This window comes from Pipistrellus hanaki, assembly GCF_964339955.1.
Source record: "Pipistrellus hanaki genome assembly, chromosome: X".
Classification (NCBI taxonomy): Eukaryota; Metazoa; Chordata; class Mammalia; order Chiroptera; family Vespertilionidae; genus Pipistrellus; species Pipistrellus hanaki.
The window spans coordinates 22,321,853-22,346,615 of NC_140524.1; the positions used below are offsets into that span (position 1 = coordinate 22,321,853).

Here is a 24,763-nt window from a genome sequence, read left to right on the forward strand (position 1 = left end):
ATTCTGGAAATCATTTATCTTGTAAATTATGCTAGTAGAACAAATATTTAATAATTATCAAAACATTAATCTTTATTACATATGACTATCATCTTATTTCTTATTGATATTCTTTATTTGATATATATTATATTGTCAGGTACCATACACTTGGTATGCTGGACTAGAGTCCTCTAGCAACCATATTTTCTCTATGTTTCATGAGACCTTCAACAGGGTTAAGACAAAAGTCAAGCCCTAATGGTAAACAGGATCCATTTACCTTGCTAATTCTTGGTACCAGCAATATCATCTACCAGTTCACTAATTTCTTGCTATATTTAGTCATAGCTAAGAATAAATCCTTCCTATGTAATTTATGACTCCACAAAACAATTGTTAAAACATGACTCATCTACTCTAAACAAAAGTCTTAATTTGAAACTTAATAGAAACAGAAAACTGTAATAAAACATGTTGGATTTCCCCCTACTTCCTAACTGTATATAATAGAAGAGGGGGAAGTCATCATCCTATATAATAAAAGGCTAATATTCAAATAAACCTAACAACCAAACAACCAGTTACTCTGAACTGCACCGGCCACCAGGGGGCACACACAGAACATGGTGGGCCTCGGCCACTGTGGGATGGTGGAGCAGGTGACCAGGGGTACCAGACCAAGGCGGGGCATCAGTTGCTGTCATTGGGGTGAGCCTCTGATGGTTACTGAAAATTCTTTGCTCCTGTGTATGCCACGGTCTCACCCAGCACTCTCACTTGCTGCCAGCGCCAGCCCCACTCGCACCCACTGAGGGTGCCAGAGCCGCTGCTAGCTCCTGCTGCCTAGCCACACACTGGCCCTGATCGCTTGGCGCCATCACTGGGTGTAAGCGGCTTCTCCACCTCCCCCTGCTCCTGAGGGATGATTAGAACCAGCGGCCACCACTCACAACCACTGCCAGCACCGGCCCTACTCACATCCACAGCTAGTGCCAGAGCCACTGCTCTCACCCGTTGCCAGTGCCTGGAGCTGGTCCCTAATACTTGGCACCTTTCAGCAGGTGCGAGCAGGGCCAGTGCTGTCACTGTGTGGGAGCGGTGGTGGCAGAAGCGGGGTTGCTGGCAAACAAGGGACCAGGGGCCACTGTGGGACTGGTTGGGTGGGAGTGTGGAGGATTGGCCGAGACCTGCCCCTGTGCCCACCACAGCCTTGTGGACCACAGTTCCTTTCAAGGTGCACGAATTTATGCACTGGGACCCTAGTAAAGGATAAAAGCTTACACGCAACCAGCAAAAGCCAGACCTATGATTCCTGAGAAAAGAAAAGCACTATTTTTTTTTATTCCTCTCTCACTTCTTTTTCTCTCTGTCCCTTAGCACCCTTCCTATCTTCCCTAATTTCCCATAAGCCCCTTGAGTTTTTCCTTATCACCTACAGAGTCATAAAATTTAGCTGTTCAAAAAGATCATTAGTGACCATCTAATCTAGAAAAAATAAGCGTTGGATTCAAAACCACATAGTTGGTGGCAGAGCTAGAGTTAAAATCCAAGTTTCCATTACGATTTTGCCAAATTTCCTGGTTCCTGGTTCATCTTATTCTTTTTAAGACCCACTAATTAATCACATTAAAACTATTCTAAACAAAAGTAACATAAGGTCAGAATAAAAGGCATATGGCATATTTGAGGGGTGATGTCGGGAGGGAGGGCAGGATTTAAGTTTCTCTGGAGAACATTTACAAGGAATGTGCAACACACACACACACACACACACACACACACACAAAGAGGGTTTATTTTAGGGGAAAAGGTATAATTGTATTTGCTTTTTTGCCAACTTTTTTAACCCATAAATTTAAATGTCCTATCTTGACTTTAGTGTTTTATTATCTGTATCTTTTTTACTAGTACGTTTTGGTTGTATTTATTGAAATATAAGCATACATATAAAAAAGTGCATGAATTGTAAGTATATAGCTCAATGGATGTTCACAAAGTGAATGTACATGTGTAATTAACACCCAGATCAAGAAACAGAACATGACCAGAAGCCCTCTCGTGTCCTTTTCTGGTTACTACGCTGCACCCCGAGAGAAACCACTATCCTGACATTTTCTTCTTCTTCTTTTTAATATATTTTATTGATTTTTTACAGAGAGGAAGAGAAAGGGATAGAGTTAGAAACATCGATAAGAATCATCGATCAGCTGCCTCCTGCACACCCCCTACCGGGGATGTGCCCACAACCAAGGAACATGCCCTTGACTGGAACCTGGGACCTTTCAGTCCACAGGCCGATGCTCTATCCACTGAGCCAAACCGGTTTCAGCACTATCCTGACTTCTAACAGAGTTAGTCAGGGAACCCTCAACCTTCTGGTAGACAGGGTGACACTCAAACCAACCAAGCCATACCAGCCACAGCTAATATGTGATCTTTTATGTCTGCCTTCTTTCATTCAATATTATGAGATTGTTCTGTTTCTTGCCCTTTTACAATCTTGCTTTAAGCTTGTTTCTTTTTTTTTTTTCTTCTATCCAGTTTTAGCATCTTTGGAGAATTTAAGTAGCTTAAAGACAACTAGTAGCAATTTAGCATGAAAGAGATTTTAGGATGAAACAGATGGCAGTCTGAAAGTGTTCCTTGTATAAATAGACTAACAATTACTGATTTCTACATGGTACTATAGTTTAGAAATAGAACAAACAACCTTACAGTGTAGGACTTCCTTATTAATCTAAATAAAAAGGCTGTGACTGCCATGTCTGGATTTTTACAAATCAAAATCCAAAGGTGAATCTAGTAACAAATAAGCAAGCCCTTCTGGTTGAAGGATTGCACTTGGAAAAACCAATGATGTGCATTTGCTTTGTTCAAGTAAAATTGAAACTACTCACACCAATATTGGTACCACTAAGAGTTTGATTACATTACACTAATACATAAAGTAGTTTTAAGGCTTATGGGTTTTTTTTCAAAAATATATTATGCCCTGGCTGGTATGGCTCAGTTAATTGAGTGTCCTCTCCCTCCCTCTGTTCCTCCTTCCCTCCCTCTCTCTCCCTTTCTCTCTAAAAGAAACATATTTTAGCCCAGCCATTGTGGCTCAGTGGTTGACCACCTACCCATGTACCAAGAAGTCACTAGTTCAATTCCCAGTCAGGGCACATGTCCAGGTTTGGGGCTCGATCCCCAGTGGGTGTCATGCAGGAGGAAGCCGTAGATGTTCTCTCCCTCTCTCTCTCTCTAAGAAATTAGTAGAAACATATTTTAAAAAAACATTTAAAAAGAAAAGAAATCTGTACTTCCAATCTGTTGTTCTTCACCTGCAGAAGTCATAGCTGAATAGAGTTACATCCCCCAGGCAATGAATTATAAACCTAAAGTCCTTGGATAGGCTTCCAAATCCTCAAATATACAATTTCATCAGATTTGACTGCCTTAAATGGCAAGGTATAGTAGGCTAATGATTCATATCAGAGTAAAACTTTTGCTTAGCCCTACTGTTTATTTGATAGCATTTTTGAGAAACATTTATAACAAATTCAGCCTAATTATTCCCAGATTAACCTTTGAAATTTCTTAAAACAATTCCCTGATCCAACAGCGGTTATAGGTATTTGTTCAACCAGTAAGGATAAGTTACCTGCCAGCAAGTATGGGGAGATTTTCGTTCCAGGATGTACTGAGTTAAAGGTGAAGGTTCAAGTTCATATTTGTCAAAGGGAAGTTTGTCGATTACCATTGGCTCACAATCTACACAGGAGAATCTCACAACAGGATGAGATGTTCGTGGAGGCTAAAAAACAAGAGGGGGAAAATATGGTCTGTTACAAGTGAGCTTACATTTCTAACAATTCTGCAGCCCCTTTTATAAACCATCACTGAGATACAGACTAATGTTTTGAGTAACAGGGCTGCTGATCTCCAGGCATCACCAATGGCTTCAGTGGGGGGAGGGCACTCTTTATCTATACCATCTACTTGCCAATGGGGAAGGGAGGCATATATTATAATGCTCATAACTACAATTGCAGTGGAATAAAAATAAAACTGCTTTGAATATGTTTCAGAAGTCATTTATGATCTATAGGACGAACCCTAGATTTCAGATCTACTTTGGGACTTCCAAATATTACCTGCTCTTCCTTCCTTTATACCATGAGGTTACAGATAGTCCAAACACTGCTAGGAAAGAATAAATCCATGAAGCTTTCTAAGGAGGTAATGACAGCTACAGCCACTAACAAACAAGATGAAAAATTGTAATGCATAGCAAGGGCAAAAGAGAGACTGAAAAGGAGTCTAGTTAGTAACTCAAAACTCCAGGGCCTAGTAAAAATTTTTTCCAGTTGAATTCCGGGGAGGAATTAAAATGACAAATGATTTGAATATATTTCTAAACTTTATTTTATTTTTTATTGAATTTATTGTGGTGACATTGGTTAATAAAGTTACATACGTCTCAGTTGTACAATTCCATAACACATCATCATCATCTGCATATTATATTGTGTGCTCACCACCCCAAGACATAATCTGAATATGTCTTGAGAACCTATACATAGTATAGACTAAGTCCTAATTTCCTGAGGATATACATGAAAGTCAATGCCAACACTTCTTAGTCATTGCTTTTACTATGTAAATCAAATTAGCTGCTCTGAAATAAAAACCAAGTCACATACTGCAATAGCCTTAAACTCTAAAGAGGGCAGTTCAAATAGAAAAGACAACTGAAAGAAAGAATGCCAGGATAGAAAGTCTTCTCTTGCTTTTAGGTACAAGCTAGACTTCCAGCAAGAGATAGACTAGATATGACTTAAAAGTATCAAAGCTATTTAAAATTAATCAGCAGCCTGACCAGCACTGTTCGGCAGTTAGAGCATTGGCCTGTCCTCCAGAGGGTCAGGGTCGATTCCCCAGTCAAGGGCATGTACCTGGGTTGCAGGTCTCATTCCCACCCCCATCAGGGCATGTGTGGGAGGCAACTAATCAATGTGTCTCCATCACACAGATGATTATATCTCTCTCCTCTCTCCCTCCAATAATTCTCTCTTCTCTTCCTCTCTCTCTAAAAATTAATGGGGGAAAAATCCTCAATCTTCGGGTGAGAATTTTAAAAACTTAAAATTAACTAACAAATTGGAAATCCAGAAGGATGTTTGCCTTTTGTTTTATACTTACTAGTGAAGGTAAATTCTGATCTGGCCAAAAAGATTCCGGAATTGGCCAATGTCCAACAGGAACACCAGTTTTAGAGTTAGGTCGTACATAAATGAGCTTATGACAACTGTGCCATGGTTGAGGAGCAAATGAATTGCTTGGCCTAGATGAATCCATAAGTCCATCTAAAAGTTAAACAAAAGACAGACAAAGGCATGATTTCTTTTTATAGCTGATGATTTTCTTGTATAAAATTGTCAGCTAAAAGCAAAGTACAAGACAGTGATTCATGAAAAATAGAAGTAAAAAGGTGATTCTACTAGGATTTCTGAATGTTCTCCTTACCAACTCTTTTCATCTAATCCATCCTTTCTAATCCAACATCCCATCCCCCTCCATCTTTAATTATGACCAAAATAGACAGACTAAGAAAAACTATTATAAAATTAGTTTTAAATTTTCTGAGATTTGGACACATAAACATACCAAACCACTAAAGTTCTTCTTCTTTTTTTTTTTTTCCAAATTAGGCAAATGAAATTGTTCACTCTCTGGTATAGTTTTACATTTTTCAAATCTGACAAAATAGGTCATAAATTCCATTTTCTTTATAATCCCAATTAGATGACAAAAGTATTCTTTACTAAAAAGTTAGACCCAATCACTACAAAGGCAAAATAAAAACTATCCAAGTCACATAAAAGTAGGAAGAATGCTGACAAAAAAAAAAATCTGTATACATAGTTGTGGGAGAGAAAACAAAACAAATGCATCAAGTTCCCCATCATCATTAAAATTCCAAGGAAAATAGATATTGTATAATGCTGCATAATGTATCCTGAGTGCAATTTAATTATTTAAACTAGCATATTTATTTTGTCACCTCCCCAAACAGGGCAAGGCAGAGTTATATAACCCTTAATGTGACCATTCATCAATCTAAATTATATTTGTAAAAGATATGTTTTAATTATTTGAATGTCAATTTTTTCTCAATTTCAGGTTATTTTATCTACTTATTTAAGTGTTCCTTTAAACAAGAAACTACTTTAGACCAGGAGATTTACTGGGGTATATGGAGCTCTATGGAATACATGTAATGACTTCAGGGAAACAAGAGACCCTCCCCCACCCCTTTAAGTTAAACTCACAATTCTGGGGATATGTATTTTTCTGAGGAGAGAGTTCTTAGCTTTCATCAGAATCTTAAGAGTTAACAACTCTGGACAAAGAGGAAATGGAGCCAGAAAGAAAATCTGAACTATTTATATGAGACCAAATCCAAAGGTTTTCAGTAAGAAATTTCCAAGCTCATGTTAAATGGACACAAAATTGTGGATTGAACAGTAAATTGTTAGCAATATATCATGTCCTTCCTTTATTATTAACTTAATTTAAAATAGGCTTTAGTGCCTCAGTCTTCTATGGCAGTTGTTCTTAAACTGAAGTCCAAGAAACCCCTGAAATTAGATACAAAATTGTGTGTTTGTGGCCTTTATCCATTTTCCTAGGGAGAAGGGATTTCTATTTTTCCAACAGTTTCTCAAAGGGTTCTCGAATTAAACAGCAAAAAAGTCAGTAACCACAGGATCTACTACTTCAGACAGAAATGTATGTATGTCTTTTTGCTCCTATGCACTTGGCCCTTTTCTTCTTTAGGCAGCTAGCTACCACTGATTGTGGGCATGGCAACTAAAATGTATGGATCAGATCAGACAAGCACTTTAGTAATGAGGTACAAACAAGTGTGTATGTGTGTGAACTGACAGCAATGAGAAGCCTTGTAATGCAGGTATGAAATTCCTTCCTCTGTACAAAAATAGCTCTGTTTTTATTTTGTATTTTAAGATATTGAACTTCAAGTAAAATCTCATTTGAAGAGAAAATGTTCTTCAGTTAAAAAGTGTTCAGAAAAATACTGGTGTGTGATCTTATAGAATACTAGCATAAATATTCACAATCACTTGCTGACGTGTAGTAACAAACACAAGATTCTATAAAGATAGCTTGGTACATTTGGCACCCACAAGACCAAACTAGTTCAGTGGCACTCTGTAGTGAATCTTCAGATATTTCATGAATAGAGAGGTAAATAATTCAGTATCATCCCAAGACTGGGGACCAGGGAATATGAAATCGGTAGGGAAAAAGAAGAATTTTCTTAGGAAGATTTGACATTGAATTAAAATTGCTAGAATCTGGCCACCTGACATGAGTAAATGGTAGTTGTTTGGATGGATGTTTGTAACCATTTGAATGTGTGTGTAGAGTGAAGACTGCCTATTATGATTAATGTCTTTCCAATCATAGATGGTTCTCTTCAATAACACTATAAGGGAAAAACAAAGTTATCTACTGTACCTTCTCCAATAAAAAGTGGATCTGGTCCTGTTTTTTCAAAGTTAATAACTACACCACTCTGAACTTTTTGAACTAGAGATTCTAAACATTGATTCAACATTCTTTGTGTTCTAACACAGTAGGAACGACCTATATCAAAAGGAAAAACAAAGAGTACAAGTTTGATCAAATAAAATACTATTTCACAATAGAAGCATTTGACATTTAAAAATATAACTTGAAATAATCATAACTACATTGGCAGCAAACATCACACTATTTATGAGTTTAAGCAGCAGCATTAAAAATATTCTGAAGAAAAGAAGTAAAAACCAGATATGGTGCTTAAGAGAAACTGTACTCTGCTGCATTGAATTCTTCCTTTAGAAATAGTAAATATCGCCAATACCTCCGGTGACTTCACACATCTGTGTGATAGCAGATTCATCAGTTGGTACACTCCCTAGTTGCTCTGGCTCAGTAGAAGCCAATCCAGGCAAACGTAACACTAGGGCAAATAATCTCTGATCCCAACGAAAAGGTTCTTTGGTTAGTTCACTCCCAGGCAGGGGAGAATTCAAAGGAAGATGAAGCTGAGAAGGCAAAATTTGAAAAGTTTCATCATAACAACCTAAACATGAAGAGTTAAAGAATTAGGAGGTCCACTTGTCTTTCATGTACTCAATAAAATGAAGCAATCTTTCAAGGATTACCAAGATAGATTTCATTAAACTTTTTCTTAACTAGAAATGTATGCCTCCCACAGAAATAGCTGCACGTTCTCTGCCATTTAAGTGAAAATTTAAAAAAAAAGAAAAGAAATCTCACCTCTTCTTGAATACCAGCCGTACTTGTTAACTTATTTCCATCTGTGATGGTAATTAAAATAGATGGTTCTAAAAAAAATGGATTTCTCCCCTAAAATACATTTAAAAAATATTAGAGCCATGTGAAGTAATACAATTGTATTTAAACTTTTACATTTTCCTTGCCAGTGATCTCCCAATACTGTGATAACATTTGCCTGGATAAATAAGAAGGAAAAGATTAGGGGCTGAGTGGGTGGGGATGGAAATAACAATCCTTGAAGAGGTAGCATTCAGAATAAACTGAGAAATTCTTATAATGAAAGAACTCCCAAGCTATCACATCCAAATACTCCTCTCCCTCTGCTTTCCAGGCAATCATAAAATAAAGCTATTAAAGAGATTATAATGGCAGCATCATCCACACCATCTGCATGAGTCAAAATCCTGGCACAGCTGGAGGAACATTAGTGACTTACTCTCTGCAACCTGGAGAGGGACTAGTTATTGTGAGCAGAGCTTTTCAAGCAGGAAAGGACAATGATAGCAGCAGCAAATGCTATTCTGCCTTCCTCTCATTCTAGAGCTTTTTAATTGAATTGGGAGGGATGAGGGATTTAAGGAGATTGAAAGTTTTTCTTCAGTTGTCGTGCTCCAGTATTTCTCAGTAATTTATTCATCCCATTATCAGATATCTAATGACCTGACAGGTAGGCAATTTTAACTATTTTATGATCCAGTCACATACCAGACCTCCCCAAAATAGAATTTTTAAAAAATGTAATTAAAAGATATATGGATTTCTTTTTGGAAGTTATGAAAAGTAGCAGAAAACTTGGTAACCGTACCCATTCTTAAATTCTTACCCCAAGTCACCAAAATAAAGTAGCTGTACTCACTCAAAAATATTTTTACCTGTCCATAATTGTCTATTCCAGATATCAATCTATTGAGATTTAACAAATCAAATGAGGATCTTAGAGCCTGACCAAGAGTCGTCAGTCCAGAAGCCTGAAGATTTTTTAGTTCATTCATGAATGTTGCGTGATTTTCCTTCCATCCAGCCTGAAAACCAAACATGTACAAAGAAATTCCCAGTTATACAGTGGATAATATATAAAGTGCAAACAACCACTAAATAGCAAGCATAAAACCTTTAACAAATTACTAGTTCCTTAATCTGGTTATATTCTATATCTGGACTGAACAAGTGGAAATAAGGCAAGTAATCAGTTTCAGAAAAATTTTCCAGGGTTAATGATCAAGAACAAAGATGCAAACAGTACATTGTCCATTGTTGCCGGAGGGCTTTGGCTGAAACCAGTTTTCTATTCCAGCTCAAACAAACCCACCAAAACACCTCAGTATTTACCTTAGTTTGACATGAGTGAGCATGAAATAAGGAGTAGAGGACAGAGTAACTTTTAAATGCATTGTCCTTAAAAAAGAAAATCAGCTATGGGTGTGTGATATACATGAACTTTTCTAATCAACATTCTTCCTCCCAAGCAAGAGTAAAAGCAGTGGAGGTAGGGAATTGTTATAGGACTAGAGCCACAATTATTTGGAGACAACTCTTCTGGCATCTTCAAGCATGCAGAAAGCCCCAAATCTAGAATAATTGGAGAAAGAAAAGAAAAATGTTTTAGCAAAGAAGCAGCATCCCCTAGGCACACCACAGTGGAAAAGAACGAAAGACCCAAGGTCAATAGCCAACATGCTATGAGTAATGGCTGATGGGTCAGCAATGGCTATAAAAACAGAGCAACACAAAATGCCAAGAAGAGAAGCCAAAAGAAGAAGGCAGCTAATAAAGGTCACAAAGGAGTAGGGCAGCAAGGGAGAGAACAAAACAGCACCATTTGGCAACTTGGTGGGACAAAGCAGCCACCTGAGTCTTGGTAGCTGAGGGCAGTAGTGATATTAAAAATACTGAAGTCATGTGACCAGGCCAATACAGTTGGTGATGGAAAGCAAGAACAGGTAATACAGCCAGGCTGGCATGCCTCAGTGGTTGAGTTGAACTGTGAACCAGGAGGATTACCAGTCAGGTTGCAGGCTCAATCCCAGTGTGGGGCATGCAGGAGCTAGCTGATCAATTATTCTCTCTCTCTCCCTCTCCCTTCCTCTCTCTAAAATCAATAAAAATATATTTTAAAAAAAGAATAGATAATACAGAGATGAACAAAATCTTTTAAATTGCATGCTTAGCTAAAAGCACACTGCCCACATCCATACAAATATAGCAAATACTATCTTGCAAATACTATATTTTCTAGGTTTAGTTTCCTGAAGCAATTTGCATCAGAATGACTAAGAGGTGGAAAGTGGACAGATTGTTGCCTGCACCTTCTCATGAAGTATCTGCATGACCTTGAGCAAACCTATTGGCTCTTAGAACCTAAATTTCATTATCTTAAAATGATGAGGATGAGGTAAGCAGGCACACTATGTAAGACTGTGCATGATAACCCTGGAAGAGAGTCATTTACACTGTAATGGTGAGTGAAAATGGTGCCCCCTAAGGTTGAACAGTGCACAATCTGCATAACCACACACGGTAAAAGGTGGTCCTAATTAAAATACATCCCCATCCATTAGTCTGGGATTCTAATTAAAAATGTACTTCATTTAAAAAATATTCCTAACATATTCTATAGGTAAATGGATCTAAAGGTAAAACCTTTCCATGTTCTTTTGGCCAGACTGTATATATGGCTTTTAAAACTAGGGGAAAGTAGGGCTTGAGAATAATTACCTATGGCCCAAGGAAAATCTTATTGCACTGGACCATCTAAACTTGAGCTAAAGGGAAGGATTATTATTTTAATTGTTGTCATCAAATACCTAGAAATATCAGCAGGTGATTGCAAAGCACACTGAATTCAAAAATTAGCTTTCCTCTTTGCGGTAGAAGAGAAAGGTGTAGAGTTGAAAGGGATTTCATCAATTCTTTCCTTTATTTATTTAACAAATGTTTATGGCCCAACCAGGATATGTTGAGAAGAATGTTACGTGCTAGGAACATAAAAAGGAATTAGCCTTTAGGAGTTTATGCCACAAAGTAATAAGGAATGCAGTTATGGAGTCTGAAAGATCTGAAAGTTAGGGAAGGCTTCTCACAGAACATGGGGGTTTGAGGAAGCCTAATGGCATGAAGGTCATGGGACTCCCCACACTGAAGTGAGGAGTGGAGTGGGCAGGCCAAAGGAAGAGAACAGAGAGTTCATAAGAGGATAGGAACCTCTGGGAACCACAAGAAATTTGATTATCATTTTTCTGGGTATATGGAAGAAGGCAAGGGTGATAAGTCAGGCTGTGACTATAAGTGCTTTGTACATTGTGCTCAGTAGTTTGGATCATATCTTTCAGCCCTGGGAATAACTTGAGGTTTTTCCTTAGAGGAGTGCCATGATTCCTAATTTTAGCAAGTTCATTCTGCTGGGAATTGGAGCATAAATTGTGGGGTGGAAAGGAGGCTGAAGCTTAAGGCAGGGAAACTGGTTTGAAGATTGTTGCAATAGCTTATTAGAGAAGCGATGAAAACCTGAGTGAGGGCAGTGAGAATAGAGAGGAGGTTGCAGATAAAAAAAGTATTTCAGAGGTGAAGTCAAGGATTTAGTATATAATTAGAGGGGGAAAAGTGTCATGCATTAGGTTGAGGTTTCTAGTTAGGCAAACCTGTAAATGGTGGGGTTCTTCACCCAGATGTCACTTTATAAAGTTGACTTTACTTCCCACACTGTAAACTTAAGTTTATAGTTATATCTATAACAAGTGTTGAGTTCCTGTAAGCCACAGATAGTTCAAGTCACAACTAAAGAAAAATTAGTGACCTACTTGATTTGGTAAAGGGCTGGGATAAGATTTGCATATCACTTAAGTAAGCACCCTATAACTCATCACTATCCTATATAATAAAAGCTTAATATGCTAAATGTCCAGTCTTCCATTCAACCATTCAAAGCATAATATGCTAATGATATGCTAAGGCTGCTCAACTGTTTGCTATGATGTGCACTGACCACCAGGGGGCAGATGGTCCCTCCACAGCTGACCAACCTTCCATGTCTCTCCCCTCCCCTGATTGTGCATTGGTGGGGTCTCTCAGCCTGGCCTGCACCCTCTCACAATCCGGGACCCCTCTGGAGATGTCAGAGAGCCAGTTTCGGCATGATTGTGCAGGCCAGGCTAAGGGACCTTACTGGTGCACGAATTCATGCACCAGGCCTCTAGTTTAAACTAATGTGTTCTCTGATTGTGTAGTCTTACTAACCAACCTGTCAAAATAATTGCTCTTTAAAATTTCCCTTATAAAATGGATTGAAAACACTTTACAAATCACTTCTCCACTTAAATCACTGGTGTTCTGTTTTTAGATCAATTCCAATTCGTTGTAATGAAGTGGATGAATTTGAATGAAATCAGAAAGCTTCTCCTTCCTCAGTACTACAAGGCACATGGGCTATACTTATTAGCCAAAGCAATAAACTTTTTGGTAGCAAGAGAAGAACTAAGTGGCCATAAATCCATTCCTTGGAATACTAAAGTTGGGGGGGGGGTTAGAGGGGTGGCCAAAGATTAATTTAAATGTTTAGGGAACCAAAAAAATATATTTAGGGAACCTTATTAATGTGACAAATTTGTTTAAAAAAAATCATTATGGCCCTAGCCAGTTTTGCTCAGTGGATAGAGCATCAGCCTGCAGACTGAAGGGTTCTGGGTTTGATTCAGGTCAAGGGCACGTTCTTTGGTTGCAGGCTCCTTCCCACCCGAGTCGGGTGGGGCTCATGCAGGAGGCAATCAATCAATGTTTGTTTGTTTTTTGTTTGTTTGTTTTTTCCTGTCAGTTCCTCTCTCTTCCAGTCTCTCTAAAAATCAATGGAAAAATATCCTCGGGTTGAGGATTAAAGAATTAATGAAATAAAAAATATAAGTCTTCAAAAAGATCATTATGAAGAGCTAGTGGGAGGAAGCATATATTTATATTCTTCTTTCATTGCTTAAAGTTGTTTTTTTTTCCACAAATGAATTGAGGACAACCCATTTAATTTCTTAATATAGTATTTTCTTTTAATTTACTGCAAAGATATCTTGAACTCTCAAGTCAGTAAAAACTTTACTTCTGATAGTAACCTCCCTACATTCTTATGGAACTTTGCAACTTACAAAGCACTTCCACACTTCACATTTGCTTGGCGTAAACCAATAAAAGAGGCATGGTATTATCATCCCTATTTTGTTTTAACCAGGAAGAAGTAAGATTTAGGTATGTCTTGTTTATGGAGGTGACAGTGAAAGGGAGTCACACCCTACAAGTGCACTAACATAGTAGCCTTTAGCCACATATGGCTACTAAGCATTTGAAACATGGATAGTCTGATTTGAGATGTGATATGTGATATGTGTAAAATACACATGGTATTTTGAGGGCTTGGAACAAAAAAGAATGAAAATATATTTTATTTGTATATTATTTTTATATTTACTTCGAAATGACAATGTTTTAAATATTTTTAGTTAAATAAAATATATTACTATAAGTTTTACCTGTCTCTTTTTACTTTTTATTGTGCTACTAGAAAATTTTCAATATATGTTCTAGAAGGACTGAGGGGTCAGTTAGGAAACCTTGGCTTTGGCAGACAATAGACTCATTACAGATTCCAAGGCAGAGGGAAACAGGATCAAATCAGCGTCTCAGGAAGGTCAGGCTGGCAGGGACATATAAGATAGACTGGAGAAGGAGAAGCTATATCAGGAAAAAGAGGCTAGGAGGCTTAAACAGCAGTAATCCAGGCCAGAGGGAATCAGGGCCTAAGTTAGAATGGGAATGAAGAGGAAGAGGCTAACTGAGAAACATTTCAAACCAATAAGATAGGACTCGGTGACAGACAATGAGCCTAAAAAAGAAGGAGTAAAAGATGATTACAGCCAAAACCGGTTTGGCTCAGTGGATAGAGCATCAGTCTGCGGACTGAAGGGTCCCAGGTTCGATTCCGGTCAAGGGCATGTACCTTGGTTGCGGGCACATCCCCGGTGGGGGGTGTGCAGGAGGCAGCTGGTCGATGTTTCTTTCTCATCGATGTTTCTAGCTCTCTATCCCTCTCCCTTCCTCTCTGTAAAAATCAATAAAATATATATATTTTAAAAAAAGATGATTACAAAACTTCAAGCCTGGAAAACCTAAAAAATGGAGGTTTAAGACAAAGGAATAGCCCGGGATGGGTGAAACCCTAAAGAGTAGTTTATTGTATTAAAGTTTTAAAGTCTCCCAGAAGTAAAATGATGATGATGATGATGATGATGATGATGATAAATAATAATAACCATAGGTAATATTTACCAGTGCCTATGTGTCAGTAATTCATTTATGCCACTCATTGGCATTTTATATGTATCCTTCTCATCTGAGCCTTATAACCACACCAACCAAGTAGGTACTATTACTATTTCCATTTTATAGATGAGCACACTGAGGCTCAGAGAGGATAAGCAACTTGTCCAGGTAAAACAACTAGTAAATGATACAGCCAGGATTTGAACCCAGGTAACCTGAGAGCCCACCAATTTAAACCGCTGTACTAGAGATTCTACTATATATTTCACATATTCCTGTCATAGACATGTCTCCTTATATTAGCTTAAAAGTTTGTAACTTTAATAGAATTTCCAAATTTGTTCAATATAAGCCTACTTTTTCTGATGCCTAAATGCAGACCAATTGGGTATGGGAACAGTAGATCAGGACTTGGAAAACCCTAGTCTATTCCTGGCTGTAACTATCAAAGCAAGTAAAGCAAGTAAGTCATTTACTCCTTACTGGGGCTGTTTCTGACCTTCTTCACCCTTATCTCCATCTACGTATTTTTCCATGTATAAGACTCTATTTTTTTCTAAAATCCTTAGACTGAAAATCGAGGGGCATTTTATACAAGGAAGTCAGGGGAGGAGGGAGCTGCACAGTGAGTAGCTGACCATATCTTGTCAAACAGACTTCCTTCAATCACGAGCCTTATTGCTATGGACGTCAGCTGATGCCATAATTGGAGGTGGAGGTGGAGAGTGCGCAAATGCAACAGGGGCCAGAGTGTTCTGAGCCCATAAAAAGGTAAAAAAAAAAAAAAAAAAAAAAAAAAAAGAGAGACAAAAACAAAAAAAACCCCAAAAAGATAAATACCGGTAAGCAATTGTCTTACTCTGAAAAATTCAAATTGAATATAATCAGCTATGCAAAAGAGCATGGAATTAGAGCTGCAAAGAGACAATCTGGACCTCCCTCCACTGAGTGTACTAGTATGACCAGACAGTGGAGAAAGCAGGACCTACAACTCCTGAAGATGCAATAAAAAAAATTAAAAAAAGACGGCCTTAAGAGGAAAAGCAGTAAAATGTTTAAAATATTGGTTTCTTAATTGTGGTTGGAAAAGTGGGGGGTAGGGGGTGTTATACATGGGGGCGTCTTATATGCGGGAAAATATGGTACTTATCTGAGGGGTGGGTTTGGCAACAGGAAACTGGCATGCTCCCTCTAGGCCTGTTGCTGAAGCTTTTTCTAATTTTCTGGTCTGCTCTCTGACATATGGTGCTTAAGAGGTAGGCTCTGTCCTTCCAAAAGACCTATAAGGGAGGTCTGTATATATGTGAGCTATTTGAAAGCTTTTGAGAACATACATCAAGGCTATATCCCCCAGTCTAGCTTTTAACAGGAATAAAACGGTTATTTAGAACTCTGGCTGGCTCCTGTGTCTAATTTCCCCATTGGTTTCAATGGAGGAGGGAAAGGCCGGATTGCCATTTAGCTGGTCCTCCAAACCTCAGCATCCCATTACTTGTCCTTCCTGTACTTCATCCCATTTTCGCTAGACCATTTTTCTGATTAATTTATATATATATATATTTAAAAATAGAAGAACACTTTCCTCCACTAAAAACTTGCCAGGAAGTATAAACAAGTAAAAGAGATAAAAGCCAATCAACTTATGTGCATACATACGAGCCTAACCAGTGGTCGAGGACAATAGGGGGGTGAGGGTGTGAGTGGGAGGGGTGGGGTATTGGAATGGGGGATTGAGGACAAATATGTGATACCTTAATCAATAAAGAAATTTTTTAAAAAAGAAAGGGAACCAATAAAATGTAAATTCAGAGTTATCTCTGAATTCTCAGCTAGTTGAACAAACCTTGACATTAAATAAAAATTTTCTTAAAAAAAAAAAAAAAGCCAATCAACTGTCCTTGAAGGGGGTATGGGAGTGGTGTTAGGGCCAGTGGTGTTCTGAAAACTGCTGCTCTTTCTCTAAAGGCCACTTGTAATCCTCTTTCAAAACACAAATGATCTGGTCAGACTTGGTATAGAGTGCAGATTTAATGAACACGCTGTTAACTTCCCCATCCAAGGTAACGGAAAAACATATTTAAGGCAGCTGCATCTAACTTTCCACTAGAGAAATGCCTCTTTAAATTGGTTGTTTGTAAACCAGAAATTAATCGAATAATTAAAATTCTTTAGGATGATAGCTATTGAAAGAGAATGGCAGTGAATGTTTTCAAAGAGCAAAAATAAACCTTCTAGAGTATAGATGGTCACAAGCCAGGCTCTCTACTACAGCAGTGAGAGAACCTCTCCCTGCAAGGCACCATTTATATGTCCCTCTGACTTGGGGCAGAGCCAATGCACGGACCTATTTGGGGCACACACACCCAAAAGTCTATTTGGACAGTAGTTTCAGTTCAGTCCAAGTCTTCCTAGCTTGATAGCAAGCCCTAAATAAAAAGCCTTGCTGGAATCTTAGAGACAATACATGTTGCTCCTTCTGTTAGACCCAAAGGAAATGAAATCAGCCTGATAGTATTTGCCCTTTGTTATCCCATACAGAGGGCCATCCTGGACCTTGAGCTCTTCTTCTAGGTGCTTACAAACTAGATGATTAACGGATCTGAGTATTTTCCCAGATGTCGCAAGTTAAAGCCAAAGAGTCTAAATTTAGTAGGGCCAGCAATTCTCTTGTTGAAAGATAAACTACTTTTCTTTTTCCATCTGCTCTCTACAAGGTTGGGGGAAATACGTTCTGCGACAACCCAGACAATTGGAAAAATCAATCTCAACAGCGTTTTTCAACCAACTTAATATCTTCTCCAACTTAACACTGTATCATCGTTGTCACCACAGGCTGCTCTTTTGTTGGTAAACCAACCAGTGAAACAGAATGAGATGAAAAATAAGAAGCTCTGCTTTTCCAATCAACTCTGTCTCCCGAGGACACAACGTTTCCCTGGCTTTATATGGAATATCTGTGTGAGTTAAACTTTTGAAGTTGAAGAATTTCCTTTTCACAATTCAAACAGACCCCAATTCTGATAGATATAAGGCAGGTTTACTTGTCCCCTTAGGTAAACAAAACACTGTGAGAGTTGAATCACTTTAAAATGTTCAAAAGTCTTTTAAAATTGTTTATAGCTACCACTCCTATAAAGGAAGTTTTTTAAACTGTGAAATGAACCTTAGGAAGATGCCATATTATTAAAGTAATGGAATTGACTTGCTTCTTATAACTCCTTTTCAAACTCTTTTCTCACATTACATTTTCTAACCCTACTTGATGTAATTTTTCCTTAATACTCTAGTAATTTAGTCTCCACTTTTTTTGTGGTTTTCTCACTTGACTCAGGTACTGATGCACTCCTAGGTTCAAAGGAGGCATTCTATTATTGTTTTATGCATAGTAATATAGCTTCTTCTTATAAAATTACTTGTTTTTAAAAATCCAGTTCTGCCGAAACCAGTTTGGCTCAGTGGATAGAGGGTTGGCCTGCGGACTGAAGGGTCCCAGGTTTGATTTCGGTCAAGGGCATGTGTGGAGGAGGTGTGCAGGAGGCAGCTGATCGATGTTTCTCTCTCATTCATGTTTCTAGCTCTCTATCCCTCTCCCTTCCTCTCTGTAAAAAATCAATAAAAATATATTTAAACAAAAATCCAGTTCTCTTGGATTCTTTTTTTTCAAAATTACTTTCCCAGGAGCACTTTTTAATGTCCTGAACTTTCAAAAATGCTCAAAGTCCATTTTATTTGATTGCATCAAATTTCTCCCTGATAACTCTTGATTGCTATCATTCTTTGGTTCAATCTACAATTTTCCTGAACATGCTTCAGGAAATACTTAGTCAAAATTACATGAAATAATTCTAGCTTACTTGAATCTTCTACTTAAAAAAAAAAGTTCTTAAGAAATTTACTCCCTAATATATTGCAAAAACTTATTTGACACTCTGTGGCTTGCAGAATTATTTTTATTCAGCAGACTTTCATGACCACATATTTTAAAATAAACTGGGAAATCTGAAACTAATATAATATTGTATGTCAATTATAATTGAAAAAATAAAATCTAAAAAATAAACAGGGCAAATAAAAAATTCAATTTGATTCTACTGACACAAAGTTTACCATTTTGTGTTACCTGTCTTTTTAAAATACCGACTATGATTTTTAAGTAGATAAAAAAAAACCATAAGGATTAGTCTAAAATATCTGCAAAATACATTTATGAATTTTCAATTCTTACCATAGGGAATTAGGATAAGATTATGAAATAACACACCTCTCTGAGTTCACTTGAAAGCATGACAAGATCAAAAGAAATTTGATCTTCACTGGAGGATGCTAACATGTACAAACTGAATTTCAGAAACTATTCTGCTTTCTCCTGGAACCAATTGCACTGTTACTGAAGGAAAAATACCTTACAGTTGCAAAGAATTTGCCAAACTCATTCAGATAAAAATGTCAAGTTTCTTCTCTCACTATTATACCATTTCAGTGGTAGCTATTGTGCAGATCATGTGCTCAATTATTCAGAATTTTGGACTCTGATGAGATATTTTTATGAAGACACAGACAAAATTAAAATTTTAAAAGGTGATCTTGGAAAAATACACAAAGATCCGAGTGACACTAAGCCACTCAAACATTGCAGAAAGAGCTAAATAGAAGACATAGCAGAAAGATCATTCACTACTTTCTAAGGATTATATAGAATCTCTTTCCTCCTGACTAATTTTTAAAAAATAATTCTCAAAAAAGTTTACGAACTGTTTTTTTATATCAGAATCACTGTTAAAAATCCTAACCGATATACAAGGCTAGTCCATCTCTTCACCAAACTCTCAGTTCTACCATTCAGAGCTAATCATTGCCAGACTCTGTCCTGAATATTAAATTGCTAGCAGCAAAAATAAAGAACAACAATAAGATGGAGTGACATTTACAGATTTAACCAGTGTGAGACACAGGGCATTAAGCATGTAGGAATTGTTTTCTAAAATTTAAAGCAAATTTGAAATCAACCTAAATGCCAATGCCTCAATTATTCCACTTCCTGCCTTTCAGTTATACAATTCTCTCTAGTACTTTTTTGGAAGGAAGTGTTAATAATCTAGTCCTTCATTTTACAGATAAGAAAACTGTCATCTAAAATAAGGTGAAGTGAATTGCTCTGGGTCATGTAGCTATCTAATCAGTAGCAGATTGTGGCTAAAAACCCTGGTCTATTGCCTTCCAAGCTCAGCACTCTTCACAGAGCTGCTAAAGCAATAAAACCTGCCAGATTTACATGATAGTGGATGGTGTGATCTACCAGATTGGCTGTACTATGACCACTTTTTAAAAATCTGATTTTTCTAAAAAATACCTAGGCTTAAACAGAACTTCAGAAGCATCACCATGAAATGGAGTTTACAATATCTATACACACATGTAATCTTTAAGACAAAATGGATAGGATGGGGAGGAGGCGGAGGGGGGGTGGGAACCTGGTGGAGGGGGGAAGAAATGAGGAACCTTTGTAATAATATGAACAATAAAGATTGATTTAAAAAAAAAAAGACAAAATGGATAAATGGTAATGGAAAGAAACTTGACTTGGAGTGGTAAACGTGCACTATTTAAAAAAGAAAAGAAAAATGGCCCTGGCCGGTGTTGCAAGTGGTAAAAGTAAGCATGTCAAACTTGCAAACCACGGGCCACATGAGGCCCACAATGAATAATTTTGCAGCCCAGCCAATATAACGGTATGTAAATGTTTTAATAAAATTTTGTAACTTAATTTTTATAATATCCTGTTATACATAATTATTAATAATGAACTACAGCATTGGCTAATGACTGATTACTACAATATAATTGTGTTGCATTCATTTCCCTTAAGTGCCTCATGTGCAGCCACACCATTTCCCTCCACTAATACTAGCAATGAATATTTTAGCAGCAGATTGCCACGTCATTAGCCTTAGACTGACTTGTTTGGTGTGTGCCAAATAATATTTCGCTTTCAAAGAACAAGAAAAATAGGTTTATTTGCTTTAGCTTATTAATTCAGTGTCTGGTAAGTTAATGTTCAAGAAACATATTAATTTTTATTAAAATGTCCTGTTATTTTATGTTAACAATGACTCATTTATTTCAACTTTTTGTATTCAGCATGTCTCTACTAGTATGGAAATAAACCTATGTTTCTATGAAAATTGAAGTTTTTGTTTTTTTGTGGCCCACATAAACTTAAACCTTGTTTATTTGGCCCATGCTAGCCTTTGAGTTTGACATGCTTGGGTTAGAGCTTCAGCCAAGCACTGAAGGGTGGTGGGGAGCGGTTTGATTCTCATCAAGAGCTAGTATGTGGGTTGCAGTTCTCTCCCTGCTCCCCCTCACCCCGCACCCTGTTGGGGTAAGTGCAGAAGGCAACCAGTCCATGTATGTGTCTCTCTCACATGTTTCTCTCTTTCTCCCCTCCCTCTCACTATCTCTGAAAAGCAATAAAAAAACATAGTCTAAAAAAAAAAAAAAAAAAAGAAGAAGAAGCCCTGACCGGTTTGGTTCAGTGGATAAGAGCATTGGCCTGCGGACCGAAGGTCCCAGATTTGATTCCCGTCAAGGGCATGTACCTTGGTTGCAGGCACATCCCCAGTAGGGACTGTTCAGGAGAAAGCTGAATCAATGTTTCTCTCTCATTGATGTTTCTAGCTCTCTGTCCCTCTCCTTTCCTTTCTGTAAAAAAAAAAAAAAAATCAATAAAATATATTTTAAAAAAGAAATAAAAAAGAAAAAATATCCTCAAGTGAGGATTAAAAAGAAAAATGGAGAGCTTTGCTCCTCATAACTTTAACATTCTCCTACAAGAAATAAAAAAGAGGAACTCCTACCAAAACAAAGCAAAAAAAGAGGGATTCCCAACTTTCTAATGCCATGCCTGCATTAAAGTCTAGATATTCTCCCTAGAATCCTATTACTATTGTCCAGTTATGTGGGTTTCCTTCTGTAGAGACAATTCAAAGAGAGATTAGGGTTTATGATTAAACAGCAGTGCCTCCAGGCAACTTCAGGCCAATCTAAATCAAAATGTCTTGGTCTAGTTCCGGCTAATCAACCACTAAAGGTCATAACCAGCTCCCTCCCTCTTCCTTCAGCAACTCCTCATCATTAAAATAGCACCTCCCCCTCAAGTCACACTCCAAATGGAATGCTTTCAGTTTGCAAGTTCTCCTCCCCCTGGCCTCCAGCTCTTTTGGCTTTGTATTTCCTCTTCCTTTTATTAATCTGTGTTCTAAGGGCTGGCATCAGGAATGAAGAGACAAATTCATAGGGTGGGAAAGACAGGTATGGCTGAATCACAGAGATCCTTTGAGAAAATGATGGGAAATAAGTTTATATAAACACTAGAAGCCTAGTGCACGAAATTCAGGTCCTTAGGCCTGACCAGTGATCGAAGCCAGAGTGTCTGGCGTAGAAGGACAGGTCCAAGCTGACCTCTGGGCCCTGGGCAGCACCTGGGCCCCCAGGTTCGCCCCCCTCCTCCTGAGTCATTAGGACCCCTGCCTGGCTCTCTCAGAGCCTTGGAGCCAGCCAGGTGGCAGCCCGGCCCCTGCTACAGCTGTTGGTCAACGTCTGTGGGGCAATCAGCAGGGTAATGGGGCCCCACTCACACCAGCCTTGGCCTGGTGTCACCTGCTTACTTGCTCCACCATCCTGCCTGACCCTGCTCTTGTTGGGGTCCATCAGGCACCAGCAGCGCCTCCACTGCCACCCACTGCCAGTACCATATCACCAACTCCCGCCATGTTCTGTGCTGCCCCCTGGTGGTTAGTGCAATCATAGCAAATAGTCAAACTCCCGGTGGAGGGGACAATTTGCATATTAGGCTTTTATTATATAGGATATGGAGCAGATCCCAGAGAGCTAAGGCATTCATAGGTGTAGGAATTTTTCGATGGCTTGGGAGAGGGGTTGTGATTTGATAAAACTAGCATTTTAAGAAAGTGATAGCCCCAGAAATTGAGTTGAAGGAACATATACATGTAAGAGATATTTCAAAGAGATGACAGATGGGCCTTAGAACAAGATGCAAGGACAGGATCTATGGGTAACTAAAAGATGGGGAATATAGGAGAGGGGGTAAGAGTTTTTGACCTGTTAACTATGTATGAGCAGATGGTAGGATAGATAGCCAGGTATAGATGTTCGGTAGTTAGCTAGAGATGCCTGGGTGAGAAACTTAAGATGGAGAGCAATATTGTAGAACAAGCATGTCAAACTCAAAGGCTAACATGGGCCAAATAAACAAGGTTTAAGTTTATGTGGGCCACAAAAAAACAAAAACTTCAATTTTCATAGAAACATAGGTTTATTTCCATACTAGTAGAGACATGCTGAATACAAAGGGTTGAAATAAATGAGTCATCGTTAACATAAAATAACAGGACATTTTAATAAAAATTAATATGTTTCTTGAACATTAACTTACCAGACACTGAATTAATAAGCTAAAGCAAATAAACCTATTTTTCTTGTTCTCTGAAAGCGAAATATTTCCTGTTGCACACACCAAACAAGTCAGTCCAAGGCTAATGACATGGCGATCTGCTGCTAAAATATTCACTGCTAGTATTAGTGGAGGGAAATGGTGTGGCTGCAAATTAGCAAATGTTGTAGTTCGTTATTAATTATTATGTGTAATAGGATATTGTAAAAATTAAGTTACAAAATTTTATTAAAACATTTCTTGCATACTGTTATATTGGTTGAGCCGCAAAAATATTCATGGTGGGCCACATGCGGCTCATGGGCCACAAGTTTTACATGCTTGATGTAGGACTATTTGAAACCATGAATGAGGCAGAATACATTCCACAAGGGAAAGAATTAGGAAGATAGGGGAAAGATTTATCAGAGAGAGGGGTGGAGAAACAGAACAGAGGAAGTGATAAGTTTCTGGAAGGAAGGAAAGAGTATTAACAGTTTCAAATGTAGTCAAGGGCAAAGAGAATAAACATTAGTAAATTGGCCCAAGGAGCTATATAATAAATCCAAAGACCTTAATAAACCATACTTACTTTTCTCACTAGTACTGTTCCTTACTTGCACACACATATCGATAAATGTTTCAAGTCTTTTGTTCAATAGCATTCAAGTCCAGAGTTTGGCTCTTGGTACTAAGTTTACTGAACTACTCAAACTTCAGGGCAGGATATAAAAAATGAAAGAATAACTTCCATTAAAGAATAATCTAATCAGGTGAATATACTTTGAGATGCACAACTCTACTTTTTCTACAACACCTGGCATATCAGCACAAAAGTCTTCTGGTTAAGCCCCCAGTTGCTGATTTGGAAGCATCTCTGAAATGTACCCCTTACCAAGCTAATTAAGCAGAAAGGGGGGAAAAATTCTATCTGGTTATGGCAGGTGAATGGCTTGAGGAGAATAGGAGATTTGGATGAAATGAAGACTGCAACATTAGGTGAGGCACAGGATGATACATAAAACTCCACAAAGGTGGTATTGTGCATTCAGGGCTTTCACAAAATCACTGCTGCTTCCCCTACAGATTGTGGATTAAGATAAACTAAATGGTTACTGTGGAGTACATTGAATGTCTTTCTTTTCCCTACTAGAAAAATATTTATAAAGAGATTGATAAAGTGAAAATGGCAAATCAGTTTCTGGAGGCCACTGTGATAAGGAAGGATTATCCTGTTGCTTTTTCAGGCTTCCCACCATCCTTCCTATAGTTCTATTCATTTTAGGTCCCACTCCTCAAACTTCACTCCCAAAATATACATACTATCTCAAATTCCATCAGCTAAGAGTTCCAACAATTCCACATCTGTCCCCAAGTAGGGGCATAACTATGAGACATCAAAGGCCAAAGTGTTTAACAAATGCCGCCTATGATATTCACCTAAGTAGTCAGAAAAATAAAAATGGTAACATTGGGGTAATAAACTTTATTCATGGAGTGCTTGCTATAATACCAAACACTGTTATATCAAAAGCAACTATAAAAAACAGCAAGACAATTCTTAAAAAAGGCTAATATGTAAATTGTCCCCTCTACCAGGAGTTCAATCAGGAGCCAGCCAACCAACCATCTGCATTCCCTCCCCCAAACCGGTCCCATCTCCAATAGGCCCCCAAC

General features: G+C 38.0%; 1 protein-coding gene across 5 annotated transcripts in view; it reads right to left on the minus strand.

Annotated features, from left to right (window-relative positions):
• The window catches only part of LOC311615032 (integrator complex subunit 6-like), a 59,761-nt gene that overhangs the window by 25,155 nt on the left and 9,843 nt on the right, over nt 1–24,763 (minus strand). For all 5 annotated transcript variants that reach the window (XM_084870189.1, XM_084870188.1, XM_084870186.1 and 2 more), the window contains 6 exons: nt 9,210–9,359; nt 8,317–8,406; nt 7,898–8,081; nt 7,510–7,638; nt 5,170–5,333; nt 3,629–3,781 (listed from right to left, as the gene is read on the minus strand). In XM_084870189.1, the coding sequence (XP_084726315.1) occupies nt 3,629–3,781; nt 5,170–5,333; nt 7,510–7,638; nt 7,898–8,081; nt 8,317–8,406; nt 9,210–9,359 (870 nt within the window). The remainder of the gene's footprint in view (nt 1–3,628; nt 3,782–5,169; nt 5,334–7,509; nt 7,639–7,897; nt 8,082–8,316; nt 8,407–9,209; nt 9,360–24,763) is intronic.